The 14816-nt window shown below is 28.3% G+C and overlaps 7 protein-coding genes across 7 annotated transcripts; 3 read left to right on the top strand and 4 right to left on the bottom strand.

Annotated features, from left to right (window-relative positions):
* Window positions 1-308: 308 nt before the first annotated feature.
* Window positions 309-5795, bottom strand: cubi_01993 (uncharacterized protein; the record flags this gene model as incomplete). The annotated part of the gene is made up of 1 exon (XM_029019005.1): window positions 309-5795. One exon carries the CDS (start codon window positions 5793-5795, stop codon window positions 309-311), a length of 5487 nt encoding a protein of 1828 aa, XP_028876479.1.
* A 729-nt stretch (window positions 5796-6524) lies between these two features.
* Window positions 6525-6998, top strand: cubi_01992 (N-acetyltransferase; the record flags this gene model as incomplete). Its single annotated transcript, XM_029019004.1, has 1 exon — window positions 6525-6998. One exon carries the CDS (start codon window positions 6525-6527, stop codon window positions 6996-6998), a length of 474 nt encoding a protein of 157 aa, XP_028876478.1.
* A 186-nt stretch (window positions 6999-7184) lies between these two features.
* cubi_01991 (secreted acetylcholinesterase) lies at window positions 7185-9920 on the bottom strand (the record flags this gene model as incomplete). The annotated part of the gene is made up of 4 exons (XM_029019003.1): window positions 7185-7543; window positions 7608-7967; window positions 8036-8171; window positions 8217-9920. 4 exons carry the CDS (start codon window positions 9918-9920, stop codon window positions 7185-7187), a joined length of 2559 nt encoding a protein of 852 aa, XP_028876477.1.
* A 492-nt stretch (window positions 9921-10412) lies between these two features.
* cubi_01990 (uncharacterized protein) lies at window positions 10413-11363 on the top strand (the record flags this gene model as incomplete). Its single annotated transcript, XM_029019002.1, has 1 exon — window positions 10413-11363. The coding sequence occupies one exon, from the start codon at window positions 10413-10415 to the stop codon at window positions 11361-11363; it is 951 nt and encodes a 316-aa protein (XP_028876476.1).
* Window positions 11364-11697: 334 nt separating this feature from the next.
* On the bottom strand, window positions 11698-12513 carry cubi_01989 (uncharacterized protein; the record flags this gene model as incomplete). The annotated part of the gene is made up of 2 exons (XM_029019001.1): window positions 11698-11871; window positions 11929-12513. The coding sequence occupies 2 exons, from the start codon at window positions 12511-12513 to the stop codon at window positions 11698-11700; spliced, it is 759 nt and encodes a 252-aa protein (XP_028876475.1).
* A 975-nt stretch (window positions 12514-13488) lies between these two features.
* Window positions 13489-14091, top strand: cubi_01988 (40s ribosomal protein S7; the record flags this gene model as incomplete). The annotated part of the gene is made up of 1 exon (XM_029019000.1): window positions 13489-14091. The coding sequence occupies one exon, from the start codon at window positions 13489-13491 to the stop codon at window positions 14089-14091; it is 603 nt and encodes a 200-aa protein (XP_028876474.1).
* Window positions 14092-14211: 120 nt separating this feature from the next.
* Window positions 14212-14550, bottom strand: cubi_01987 (uncharacterized protein; the record flags this gene model as incomplete). The annotated part of the gene is made up of 1 exon (XM_029018999.1): window positions 14212-14550. The coding sequence occupies one exon, from the start codon at window positions 14548-14550 to the stop codon at window positions 14212-14214; it is 339 nt and encodes a 112-aa protein (XP_028876473.1).
* Window positions 14551-14816: the final 266 nt, after the last annotated feature.

The raw sequence follows: 14816 nt of genomic DNA, 5'->3' as shown, positions 1-14816 counted from the left end.
ATTTTATATGAAAAAAAAAAAATCAATAAAGTATGACCAAAAATTTCTACTCAAAAAAAGAATATTAGAAATAATAATTATTACACCAAAATTAAACAGAAACTAACTAAACGATAAATTCTAATGAAAATACTTTTAAAAGCCACGTTTATTAAACATCTTATAAAATAATTACTCATTTATTAGCAGTAAAACCCTAAATATTTCAAATTAAAATGAATAAGGGGATTGTACTATTTTTGTTAGAATCACTTATTGACCAATAAAAATCCATGATTCCCACTTTTATTATTTCAACAATATAAATTTTAGTTTATGTATTCAAAAATAGAATTTTGCGAAAATATTTTGTTATTATCAGAGTTATTTTCATTATATGATAGAATATTCTGAGAAATTTCACTACAATTACAATCTTGATTTACATGTTTACATATAAATCTTATAAAATCGCGTTTTATCAGCTTAATTATAGCCAGATCAATTGTTGAAACTGTTGGAATATTACCGCCAGAAAGGCTCCAAGTTTTTTGTATGAAATCCAAAATTTCATCATAACTTTTATGTTTTGACTTTTTTAAGAGTCTAACAATAATGGATTCTAATTTACATACAATGTCAATCATACCGGAAATATAACCATTTAATAGTTGTCCATTAATGGAGTGTCCCATATAAATAAGTGATGAGGAGGAAGAAGAGGAAATTGAGAAATCTGAACAAGTTGAAGAGATTTTTGCTTTAGTGTCATTATATGTTGAATTATCACAACTGTGAAAGTTTGAAATACATTTCTTTTTTTTAGGGTTTTCATCAGAATCTGATTTTGAATCAAAAACATGTTTATTAGTTTTTAAATTGTGATCACTATTCACAGTTTTACCATTTTTCAAAACATTAGAAACATCAAATTGGTTGAGAAGAATTCTCAAAGAATTTTCATTGTCAATAATAACACTTCTAAATGTATTACTATTTTGGTTTTCTAATAAATCTCTAGCACTCCTAAGTATCATTGATTGATTAATGTTTTCTACCCTGTAGGATTCATTGAACAAAATGCCAAAGTTATCTCTGTATATAAAACTGCTAGTATTAAACTGGCAATCAATATAATCACAATGATCATTAAATTCCTGGCAATAAGTAACAATATTATTATTATCACTATTTGTATTGCAATGAATAGAAAAAAATAAATCATCAGATCCAATCATGTTTGACATAGAGTTAAAGTAATCCTCGTATTTATCATCATCCAAAATAATATCTAAGTTCCAAGGATACTTAATTTGATAGATGTTCTTAAATGAATTATCAAAATTGGGAGTTTGAAGATATTCATGATAATTAATATGATCGAATTTTTCAAATAATTCATTAAAATTGATGGACTTTAAATAAAAATCATAACTACATCCTCTTTGTAAAAATAATTCCTTAGAGAGTATTTTAGGACAATACTGAATTTTCCTTCTAAATACTCCAAAGTCCTCATAATTTTCCATTACTATTTCAACAAGAATAAAGGATGTATCCTTATTTAGCCAGGAGTTCCAATTAATAATTTTTTCTCTTGTAATTTCAACCTCCATTTTAATATGATCATTATTTTCTATAATTTTAACTAATTTTTGACTAGGAAGAGACAAACTTAATAGAATTCTTGCAACCTCAAACATTGGCAAGCAAGTCCGATTAACTAATTCTCCCAAAGTAATTTCTTGGCCTACTTTCAATTCTCCCATTCTTAGCAAAATTATTGAAGCTGATAAAGAAGAAATTATACTAAAGTTAAGTAATTCACCAATTAACTCCTTTTCCTTATCAACTAAAACTTTTGCCTTAAATCCTTTAGCTTCTAAAACTGCAAATCCATTTTCCCACAGCCAATTAATCTTTCTATGAGGATATTCTTTTTTATATTCCAATTCAAATTTCTTCATTTCTTTTTTTATCTTATCTGGTATATTAACCTCCATGTAATGCTTATTATTACTGTAAGAAAAAAACTCCATAGAACTGTATTTCTGATCAATATCATTACCCAAAGGAAATTTACTCATTAATACTGGAGTTGCCACATAATTGCTCATTTTTCTCCAATTAAAATTACTTGTTAAAAATACTTGAAATTCATTTTCTATATTCTTTCTGGAAAACATAGATCTCAAAAAATCTTCCAGTAGTGATTTTAAACTATTCAAAGATACATTCATTGAATTCCCAACTATGCTGTCATCATCCAAATATGATTTGTTCGCTCCCTCTCTCACATAACCTTCCATATTTAATTTCCCTGGAAAACTATCTATAAAACAAGTTCTGTCATTTTCTATAGACATAAGTAACTCACTAATTCCTATTTCACCACCCAAGTAATCAAAGTCACTATCCCCTTCCTTATTCTTCTCTAAACAAAGTAACACAAAATATTCCAAACATACTTGTAAGCCAATGCATGCACTTTCCCGCATATCTGTCAAATTGTGGTTGGCGCCCAAAATATTAATATTAAGTAATCTTTTGCATAATCTATCTTTGTATAATGAAATTATAATTTCAAAGTTTGGAAGCAACTTTATAAGGAATATACTAGTGATTATATTGTTAATAAGAATGTTGCAAATTTTTGAAAAATGTCTCGATTCAAGGATTCTCTCAATAATTGACATTGCAATAGAGATGACCTCGTCAATTACAGGTAACTCCTGGTAATTCAGGTATCTACTAACAAAGAATTTATTAAACCAATCAAAGACAAACTTTGAAAACACTTTTAGAGTTGAATTTTTGTTTAAAGATTTTTCTTGGGAACATGTTGGAAACCCACCAGTGGAATCTCGGTTAAGATTTACAAGTTTTTCATTTTTGAAAGAAGAAAAAATGCCGTGAGCTTGAATAATCCTGTTGTCAATAAAAGAAGTTATCCACACAGAAAGCATGAAAAGAACAAGACTATGGTTATTTGGTGAAATTGAATTTTGGAGATGTAAGATAAGACCATCATAAAAAGCTCTATTAATAATTTTCTTTAATACTTGGTCATTTTCAAATGAAATTTTAATAAATCTTCTGTATCTTTTTAAAAGTGATAGTATTATCTGAATACTAAGAAATCTATCACTCATTCTTATTGAATTATTTTTCTCTCCTTTTAAAATATCATCATTTTCTATCTTCATTACCTTTGTAATATCTTCTATTATTGATTCATATATTACATAGGCCAAATATAAAAAACAAGATTGTCTAGATGAACTAGCTGAAATTGATTTATTGCTTGAATTACTTGAATTATTTGTATTAGCTCCAATTGAACTTGATAACTTTGAAATATCTATATGAAGGCTCCCTATTGGAAATTCTAACTTTTTATGGTGGCTACATATCTCAGATTTTATTAAGATCTTATTCAAAACATTATGTGAGTTTGATCTCAAAGTATCCTTGAGAAATAATAAATAAATTGATCTCAAAGCACAGTAATTATCGTTGTTAATGTAAGATCTAATACTTCCTTTGAATAAAGAACTAAAATTCAAGGCCATATCATTTTTATTTAATGATTCTTCTTCCTTAGTACTAACCTCTCTTTTACTCAAAAACAAAATACCACAAATGCTTTGTTTATATGAATCCAAAAGCTTTCTTGATAGAAAGTAAAATAATACACTTTCCAATAGTTTAAAGAAACCCGTATGTGATCTTTTAGGAAATATTTTGACAACTCTTTTTTCCTCTTCTGATAAAATACAATTAATTAACATACAGCTTTGCTTTAAATCTAAAAATCCAAATAAACCTTCAAGCCTATTATAATAATAGTATAAAGTTCCCCTTAAAAATGGCTCCTCTATTGTATTTTTATACACTGTTTGATCGATTTCTTCCTGTGGAAACCAAAATAATCCAGAAACCTTACAACTTTTATTCAAGCCTAAAAGGCTTTCTTCTAAATCTTTATATGGATCTATGGTTCTAGAGGTTCGATCTAAATCTGTAACTTTCTTTTCAATTTTAATGTTTTGAGTCCCTTTAATACAAATCCTTGAATTCAAAAAGTGAGATGAAAACGAGGAAGAGGAGGAAGATGAGGAGGAGGAAGAAGAAGAAGAAGAAGAATTATTCGATGAACCATTTTTAAACTTGGGAATGAAGTCCTCATTAACAGTTGATGTGTTAGTTCTCCTTAGGGAAATCTTATTATTTGAGTTACTACTCATAATCAAAATAATATTGTTAATTACATTAAAAAGAATCCTATTATAGTTCTTACCAGGAAACTGATCTGCCATTATACTGCTGTTAATAATATCAGTTTCAATAGAAAAATGGTTCTCCTTTCTACACTTAAGCAAAGATTTCCTTTCAAATCTTCTAAAAGTTCCTGATAAAATCTCTTCAGCATCATCGGCCTCATCCATTTCTATTATCTCTTGCTCAGTATTCACAATCCTCTCAATACAATTGAATAAATTTCTGTCACTCATTCCTGTTGAAAATAAATTTCTGAGACAAGCCTGAATAAAGAAATCTCTCTCAACTGTAATAATATTTAATAGGGCAGCCGTGAATGATGAAGAAAGAGGAAAGAATACACACTTATAAAAGTACAACAAAGCTGTGATGTTCAGATCTGGAGAATTGGAGAATATGTGGCAGCTATTTCTGTCTAAATAACCAAAGATCCGAATTAGAAAGTGAGACAGTACACTAAATTTTGCAAACTCTTCCTCTAGAACCTTTAGTAAAAGTAAACTTGGTAACGTTCCTCCCAATAAACCTGCATATAGAGAAAGGATACCATCAGAAGAGCTTGAATGGTTATTATCAGAATTAATTTCAACCTTTTCTGAGCCATTTGAAGATTTACTGAATAGATCAGAAAAAAATTTATCATATGTTTTATTATTGAAAAAATCTTTCAAGGTACTATTCCATAGTAGGAATATATTCGCATGTATAAGTATCCTAGGAGCTATTATATCAGTGCAAAAATGTTTTAGAATGTTTCTACAATATATATAGATTTGCATTGAATTATTCTGAGGCTCTGAAACATGAATTATACTTGTATATGCATCCATTAATATTTTATTTGATAAAAATGAGGGCATTACATACTTAATCATTACATGATCGCTTTGGTTATCTGTTACCTGTTTCCCAAACAAAGCTGTCCATACATTTTCATTATTTATACCTCCAATCCTATAAATATTCAACATTTGTTTTATAGAAATCACTATCTTGAAGTTCCTATCCTCTTTTTGGAAATCTTTACTTTTTTCTCTAGTTTTGACATTCTGATTTAAACTATCGTCTTGGTGATATTTAATTATATTATTATCACAATTTTGTTCTCTATCCTCTTCATTTGCCTTTAAGTAATCATTACTTAAACCGTATTTAAGCTGATTTAATAACTCATGATTAAAAATGTTTGAAAAGTGAGAATTCACTTTAGAATTAAATATTCCAGATCCACTACTCATTACCATATCGAACCAGAAATTATTCCCAAGGTTTCGAATCTCACTTTCTATGTTTTTATCCACTCCAAATACAGATTTAACATATTCGTTTTCACTATGTTCTAATATTGCCTCCAGGGAAGATAATGGAAGTGGAGTAAAACCCGAAGGAATGGACTTTAAAAAGTATATCAAAGGCTTTAAACAATTTTTTTCAATTTCGTGGAGAATATCACTAATATCCTTACTGATTTTGCTAACTTCTATATTTTTTGCAAATTTCTCCTCCCATTCTTCCTCATACTTATCTTTGGGCATCTTAAATAGCTTTCTTATACCTATGAATTCTTGACTTGCTATATAATTGTTCTTTATCACATATTATAAAAATAATTTCATCCAAGAATTACGTCGAATTCTTTGACATTTGGTTAAACCTTCCTGCCTCTTTATCAACATTTAATGTATAAATATATATATAAGAGCTTTTGCTCTTGCCAATTTTGCAAAGCTGATGCTCGCTCTCAACTCTTTAAAATTAAAACATGAAAATTAGCCAGTTAAAAACTTTTAGTTCGCCAAGAAATCATTCCTCTGATCTAGGATTAATTAGTCATTAAAGTGGTCAGTCCTTCCTTTACCAAAGACCGTATATGTTTCCTTATCTTTCTATAAACAATTCTGATATAGCTGACTCAAGAAATCCTTTAAGAACGTTATCACACAAGAGTAAAAATCAAAAATACGTATATTTATAGTTTATATATTTTCTTTTCTTTCACCTCACTTAACTTTTAATTGATTCCTTTTTATTACTAAACCTCTTATTTCCCTTTAGTCGAAATTCAACCCTTAAATGAGCGGGAAAATTTTGGCGCCGTTTCTTAAAAAAAAAAATGAGACTAATACAAGAATATGCAAAAATAAAACTGTTCTTTGTTGAATAAGTGTAGGGAAGAACGGATTAGAAAAAGAAGGTGTGAAAAAAATTAGGAACTAAGAAATTTAATAACGATACCTAGACATACACAATATTTGACACGATAAATGGCCTGTATTAGAAGAGCCACAATTGATGATGTGTTCACAATACAACAGAACAATTTATACTGCTTACCAGAGAACTACCAAATTAAATACTACTATTATCACTCAATGACTTGGCCACAACTTTTGGATATAGTAACAGATTCGAACGACCAGAACAAATCTGTAGGGTATGTTCTTGGGAAAATTGAAGATGATTCTAATCCTTTACATGGTCATATTACATCAATAGCCGTTTTAAGAACACACAGAGGATTTGGTGTGGCAAAGAAGCTTCTTAAGCAAAGCCATCATGGAATGCAGAGTATATATAAAGTTCCGTATTGTAGTTTACACGTAAGGGTTTCCAATTATACTGCAAAGAACTTGTATCAAAAAGCATTAAATTATAAGGTAGATAGTATAGAAGCCAAGTATTATGCTGATGGTGAAGACGCATATTTCATGAAATTTTACTTTGATAATTCAAAGTAGTGAATAAACTATTACAATTAGATATCTTGATTTGATAAATCAAATCTAATTTATTCAAAATGATTGATTTAGATATCTAAAATAGATACTAGAATAATAATAGTATTATAAAAGCGGTGATTAATGTTTATATTATGGACAGTTTTCTTTGAAAAGAATTGATATATATATATATATATATATCAATCATTGAGATTCATTACTATTAGCATTGGGATTATCCAAAGTATCTTTTTCTGTATCATTTTGATTTAAGATTGAGATTTGATTAAACTGATTATCTGTAGGGTTGTTACTGAGACTTTCAATATTTTCATCTATTAGATTAATGTTTAGATTTATATTTTCATTCTCATTATTTTCAGTGATACCTGTGAAAGTATTGCTTTCAGCATTACTCTTTATTTGTGGGATTGTCTTTGAATCGATAAGCTGGTGGAAAGTCATTGATAAGTCACTATTCCTCCATTCCCAAAGCTCACATTCTTTTGATTTAAAATCAGAAATCAATTCGGTTCTGTTACTACTAATCTGAAGTATTTTACCTATTAGAAAAAATAGAAAATTAATTGAATGTCTACAATTAAAAAAAAAAGAAACTAAACTTACCTCCATTAGAGAATGGATTCCAAAAATTAAGTTCTGAGAAAATTTCAATTGGTTCTGAAAAGGACTTTCTAAAAATTTGCTGCTGTTTTTTTAATAAAGACTCAGTTTCTCCCAAAGATTTCTGAATTAAATGGGAGAAAAACTTTGAAGCAAAATTCTGTTCTTGAACAAAAACTTTATCAATATTATCATTCGGTTTATTTGGAAAAGTATGGAATAACCAAATAATATCTTCTATATGACATACTAATCTGGCATCACTACAATCATATACAAAGGTTTTACAGGCAACATCGTCGTTTTGGCATACTACTCCTTTTGGAGTGTTTCTTAATGAAAACTTGGGAGCTTGAAATATTTCTTTTAAAAAATACAAAAACTTAATGTTAAAAGAAAATAAAATAAAAGGAATTTTTTAATTAACTTACCAGAAATAAAAGAATTACTATTAATTTCGTACCCTTTCTTTAATCCTTCAGTCCATTTAAAACCACTATTAATAAAGTAACCATATACATTAGGATTATATGAGGATAGCTTTTTAATAAACATCCTTGCTGGACACTAAAAGAAAATAAGTTTGATTACCTTATTTAATCAAAAACTTACACTATAGATAAAATCTCCAATCATTCTTGCATATGCTAAAGCTACTGGATCGTCAATTATACCATTCCACTTTTCATCATCTCTATTTTTTCCAACCTGAAATAAGTTAAACCCAGAGCTAGAAACAATCTGGTTATTTTCTTTATCTCCACTCTTAATAATATCATTTTTTGACTCAGTCATACTTTCACTAGCTTCTTTTTGAATTTCAAGTGATTTTGTTTCTAGGTTAGATGATATTGTTTCATTATTATCGTTGGAAGAATAATCACTTGTTATTTTGGTTATGTTTTGCCATTCAAAGTTATTATCAGTATTATCGTAACTAGAAGCTACTGAAACAGAATTTGCAAAGTTATTGTTACTATATATTTTCATAGCCTCTCCTGCTTTTGGACCAAATACTCTTGAAACTAGATACCTGAAAGCAAAGTTGCTGGTTGCAAGACTTCTTGAAATGGCTGGTAAATAGGCAATAAAAGACCTAAAGAATTGAACTCCTTCTGAATTGGTCGTACTGATGATGACATTCATATTTTGAGGAATAGATCCAGATAATGCAAGATTTCTACAAGAATCTTTAATGATAAAACCATCAACTATTGGTGACCATGAATGAAGAGCTTTGGATGGATTAGATCTTACAATCTGTGTTCTAACCTCTTTTTGAATCTCCAATAACTGCTTTGTCGTACAGCTCAATATTGTTGCCATACATTTTTCAGATGCAATATTTTCTGCCATTTCGCCCATAGATTCTGCTTCTTTAAGATTTGTTTCATTTTGAGAAAGAGCTCCAGAGTGGATGATTACACCTGAAAAATACTTATTACTTTCTTTAGTAACTGAATGACATAATACAGATTTAGCTCCTGCACTGTGTCCTGATAAAACAACTCGAGTGGGATCACCTCCAAAGTAAATAATGTACTTGTTAATCCATTCGAGAGCTAGTCTTTGATCAAGAAATCCCATATTTCCAGATGAAAGGTTTTTTGCTCTTAACCACCCAAGAATTCCAATTCTATAATTAATTGTAACAATAATAGCTCCAGATTCTGCAAGCTTTTCTCCAAAGTTAGTTTCGGAATTGGAGGATCCAATTAAGTATAATCCACCGTGGATATAAACATAAACAGGTTTTAACTGGGACATATTAGATTGTACAATTGAAGATATGGAGGATTTTTGTTTATTAAGATTATTCATTAATGTATTATTTACATTTGAAAGCATATTAATTTGTGTATTATTAGAAGAAACATGCTTTGTAACAGTAGAAAACTGGTTAAATATCTCCTCTATTTGAGTAGTTGAGGTGAATATATTTAAGGTTAAGCATGCCTCAGATTGAGTTTCTGGTTCTGTTCCTCTACATAAAAAGGTTTTTTGACTTGTTTGCTGAGTATCTGAACAATCCTGTGGGCAGGCGGAACCTTTATTTGTTGATAAATCATAGCTTTTTGGAATTTTTGATGTTCTATCCTCGTCCATTATTGCAGCTTCAGTAATTGATAATAACTTTGCTGGCTGGAACCGGTTTGCAACTCCATATCGAATATTATAGAATGACGTAATTCCATTGTTTTTTTTCCCTATCAGCTGTATACCTTCAATTTCAATAGATTCAAAAACTTTAATCTTAAAAAAAAATAATATTAGCAACAAATTCGTTATTATTTTAAAATTACTAATCTTGTTCATTTTAAATAGTCTTATTTACATTTACTGTTCATACACATATATATTTTTAAATATATGGGTGTGAATAATAAATATATTGTTTATTATTTGTTTAAAATTATTATCTTGATTTTTTTTGATTATTACATTATTTAAATTATTATCTTCTTTTTATCTAGCTAATTTAGTTTTCTTTTTTAAATTGGTTTTATATTCTTTCTAATTTTTTATATTTTTTTCCATTTTTACAATTTACCCAATTTCGAGATTAATAATTTTAGTCTCAATTTAATTTTTTGTCATTATGTGGAACAGTTTGCAATAATAAATGCAAAATTTGTCATGCAAATTACATGCATGGCGCCTAAATTGTGGGTAATACCGGTATAGGAAATAGGAAAAATAAAAATATTTCTTGGAAATTAAACAGAAATTAAAGATAAAACTAAATTTTGTATTTTTTTTATTTTAATAATGATAAAGTGAATATAAATTGAGTTTAAGTTATTAAAAATGGAAGGCGAACCAATACATTCAAAAATAAGAGACTTAACCAAAACAATTGAAGAAAATCAAGATCTTTTAAGCGACCCACAAAAAAGATCCGAATATGAAGAATATGTAATGAAAGATGATGAGTTATTCGAAAATATTAATGAGTCTGATTACCGTTCATTTTCACTTCTTTGCGAATTTGGATCAGTTAAAGCTCTTATAAATGAAAAAAGATATAGCAAGATATATAGACAATCACAGGGTTCATTGCTGAGAAAAATATTAAAAAATTGGAGGGAAAAATACATGAATAAAAAAGCTCAACAATTTGATAGATTTGAGGAGGAACCCAATCATTTTTTCTCAAATGGAGATTTATTAAGTTATAAGACTGATGATGAGTTTGTAAAGTTGAATTGGAATGGATGGTTTCATGACCATTTTAGAGTAAACATTTTTCCAATCAATAACATTAAATTTAACACATTACAAGGTTTACTAGATGAAAACAGTAATAATGAGCCTCTTACAAAGAGGGTTAGAATTGTAAACAATAAGACTAAGAATTCAAATTCGAATAAGACTAAAGTTCTTGAAGATGAAAATGTTCATGATACTCAAAATATTAAAATATTACAGGAATTCAAAAGCAAGTTATTGAATAAAATACAAGAAATAGACATAAAAAATCAGGGTATCGAACTCTGGGAACTTGTTTTAGACAAAAACCAGCAATACGGTTTTCCAAATACTTGTTTTAATTTATTCTCATTATTATCTCTTTTAAAAGACTCACTTATTTCAATTACCTCTCCAAATACTGTAATTCAAAACGATTCAAAAGAAGAACAAAAAGTTTTGGTTTTTCCAGGAAGCTCGAATATTTCTTTAGATTTAGAGAAGAATACTGGAATTATTTCTAATTTTACATTTAAGGTCTGGCAAGATCTATGTACAAGATATAATTAACAAAACGATCATTAACTGATTATAACTCAAGTAATACAATTACTACCGATATTAATAGTAATATTTTCACTAATCTTCTACTTCTAACACTACTATTTAAGTAAACATAGTTTTCAATAAGCAAAGACAGGAATGAACAAATTACTCTGCTTTTTTTTAACTTCGAAAGCTTCAATATTAATGATTATTGAATTAAGTATCTGTTCTTATTTTAATCATTAACAAAATATTAATACTATTAATCATGTTCTCTTTTTTCAAAGTAAATGAGATATTTTTACTGATCTGTAAATATGAGCAATGAGATAGATACATCTACATAAAATATTGCAAGTCATTTATTGATAATCCAATAACTCAAAAACTTTTCCAACTTATCAATTGATGTTGGTTGCTCTCCGGAAGTACACAAATATTTTGCTCCATCCACAATTTCTGACACACCATTAATTTGCTTTAGCCCTTGATCATATAATACTCTGACCGGCCCGCCTAAAAGTCTGACGTTCTGACAGGGTAAAAATTAAGGTAATGAAATAGGAATAAAATTAATAACTAAACTCACTCTGTTAATTTCATTAAAAAGCTGGTTCATATTTCTGATATATGGTTTTACATAGTAAATGGTTCCTTTATCATATTTATCTCCATTTTTATAAAGCCAAATAACTTTGGCTTTTTGTAAGAAATCATTACTACAAATACTTGTATATGAATGTTTTTTAATTGGAGAGCCAAGAACTTCATGTTTTCTCTTTGTGCTCTCAGTATATCCGTCCTCTCTGTATATGTATTCTCTCCCTGCTTTTCCTAATCCGTTTCCATCTTTGTCAAACCTGTATCTGTGCATACCAGTGTAAAGTTTAGGATCTAAAAGACGATCAAAGACGTTGCTCTTTGATTCCTCTGGCATTGTATGGAACTTATTAATTAGCCTTGTTTGCTTCTCAGTATCTGAGCTAGGAATAATTTTTGGTGGTTCTTTAAAATCATTGTTAAAATTCTTCTTACTTTTTGAAGAATGCTTTAATTCGAGATTTCTTTTTTCTTTACTTTCCAAGCTCTTTGAATGCCAAATTAAGATATCTTCTTCTTCAGGAAGGTATGTTATTTGCTCAAGCTTTGTGCTATTTAAATTTCTTGTTTGCATTTTCAATTGTTATTTCTTCTAAACAATTAATCAATTACAAATTAATAAAAATAGATTTTTAAATACCATAAAATAAACCATAATAAAGATTTATTATGGTTTATTCAGATGATTTTATTCAATTAACAGCAATTACTTTTTATTTTTAGTTTTTATTTTTAATTTACAATTTTAAATAATAAAATAATTTTATTATTAAGATATATTCACACGCACACATTTATATTTAAATTTGCATGCCAGAAAAAATAAGCCATGAATAATAGTTAAAATTTCAAAAATAGTCAATTCTACTTATCAAATAAGGGTGCAGTTTTATTAAAATTTAATTTTGAAGATTCTAGAACATTGTTTTTATAATTGATTGATAAAAAACATAAACCTATTCTTGTTTTTTAGATATTCTTTGATTCAAGGAATAACTGATAGTGCTGCCAATAAATTATTTATTTATTATTTAATATACTAATAATTGTTAATCTTTAGTAATATTTGCTATTTTTTTCTAATAAATTTTTTTTTTCAGATTTGGATACTTTTAAGGTACCTGAAAAAAAAAAATGTTTTATATGAATACAATTATAAATAAATTATCAGAATTCACTTAAAATAAATTTTAACTAAAAATTCAAGGCATTTAAAACTCTGAGTAAACTTTATAAATAGCTTTTTTTTATATTTTTGATCATAAAAAAATTATTATTTTTTAACCATTCAAATTGAATGCATGTAAACATACAAAAATTACAAAGCGGGACTATATTTTTGGCGCACGCGGTTCTTTTAATGCAAAGACGGCGCCAAATAATTTAAGTAAAATAAAAAGGAACTTGAGACAAGCAAAGGTAAGGAAAAAGAGTAGCGCCTAAATGAGTACCAGGCAAAAAAAAAAAGGTTAGATTACAAGAATTGAATAAAACACTAACTTTAGGACAATTTTTTTGTAGTTGAGAAGCTGGTTTAATATATTTAACAATGAAAGGAAAGTGCATCAAAAAGAACGATTCACCACTTACACAATTAGAAAAGGATGTCGAGAGATGCTTCCAAGACATCGAATCATCAAGTAATGACGAGGAGTTGAAAGCAATAGTTCAATCAGTAGTTTTCTCAACTGCAAAGGAAATTGATTGTGGTTCAAGAAAGGCAGTTGCAGTATTCGTTCCATATGCAATCTTCATGGCATATGTACGTAAGATTCAAGGTCGTATCATTGCTGAATTGGAGAAAAAACTTAAATGCCCAGTTGTTATGATTGGCCAGAGATCCATCTTACCAAGGAACTATCGTAAATATGGTTTTAAGTCAAGACCAAGATCAAGAACCCTCACTGCTGTGCATGATGCATTATTGGAGGATATTTGCGGACCAAGCGATATTGTTGGTAAGCGTCTTAGATACCGTGTCGATGGCAGCACTTTATTAAAAGTAATCCTCGACCCTAAAGATAAGGATAAGGATATTGCCGATAAGGTTGATGTTTTTGGTGCAGTCTACAAAAGACTCACTAACAAGGAAGCTGAATTCTCCTTCCCAGCTACAAACTACTATCCAGGTAGATTAGGAATTATAGCTTAATTATCAAGAAGCTTGGTACTTTAGAATTTTAGTTACTAAAAAGAGGAAAACATTTTCACACATAATCAATTTAGTCTTTGGAAGACTGATAATTTTATTATTACTAGTTTTATTCTACTTTTATTTTTCGCCTGCATCTATTCTATGTTTCTTGCCACTAGATGTTCCTAATTGTTCTACTGCGTCTGATTCGTTCTTATTTTTATTACTTTTAGTACTTTTATTGTTTGTATCCAAGTATAGATCTTCTTTTATATCTTCATTATTTTGATTTTCGCATTCATCTTGACTACTTTCATTTGAATCGTCATTTTCTTTACTTAAATAACTTGTCAATAATTCATTAACTTTAATTGACACATCCTCCAGCTTTTCTGAATTTTTTTCTGTTTCTAAATTTGATATTACCTCAAATACTTGTCCGTTTATTATAGTCTCAGTCTTTACAGTATTAATCATTTCAGCATATTATCACTTAATTGAGTCTAATTGTTAAGTTAAAAAAAGACAATTAATAATACATCCGTCCAGCAATAAATTGTTGATTTTGTGTATTTTGATTCAAATATCCTCCTTACTAACTTTACAGTTCTTAATTTAAACTTAATAACAATAATACAAATTACCAATCCAAAAATATAATTGAATTTTGCAATTTTTCTTATTAATAATTTGCTACCTACTGGCGCCAAATTTATCCACATTAATTTAATTAATGCATGCAA

The sequence above is a fragment of the Cryptosporidium ubiquitum genome (genome assembly GCF_001865345.1).
Source record: "Cryptosporidium ubiquitum isolate 39726 chromosome Unknown contig_12, whole genome shotgun sequence".
Taxonomy (NCBI): domain Eukaryota; phylum Apicomplexa; class Conoidasida; order Eucoccidiorida; family Cryptosporidiidae; genus Cryptosporidium; species Cryptosporidium ubiquitum.
The sequence above is the reverse complement of the archived record's forward strand: the minus strand, read 5'-3'. Positions and strand labels throughout refer to the sequence as shown.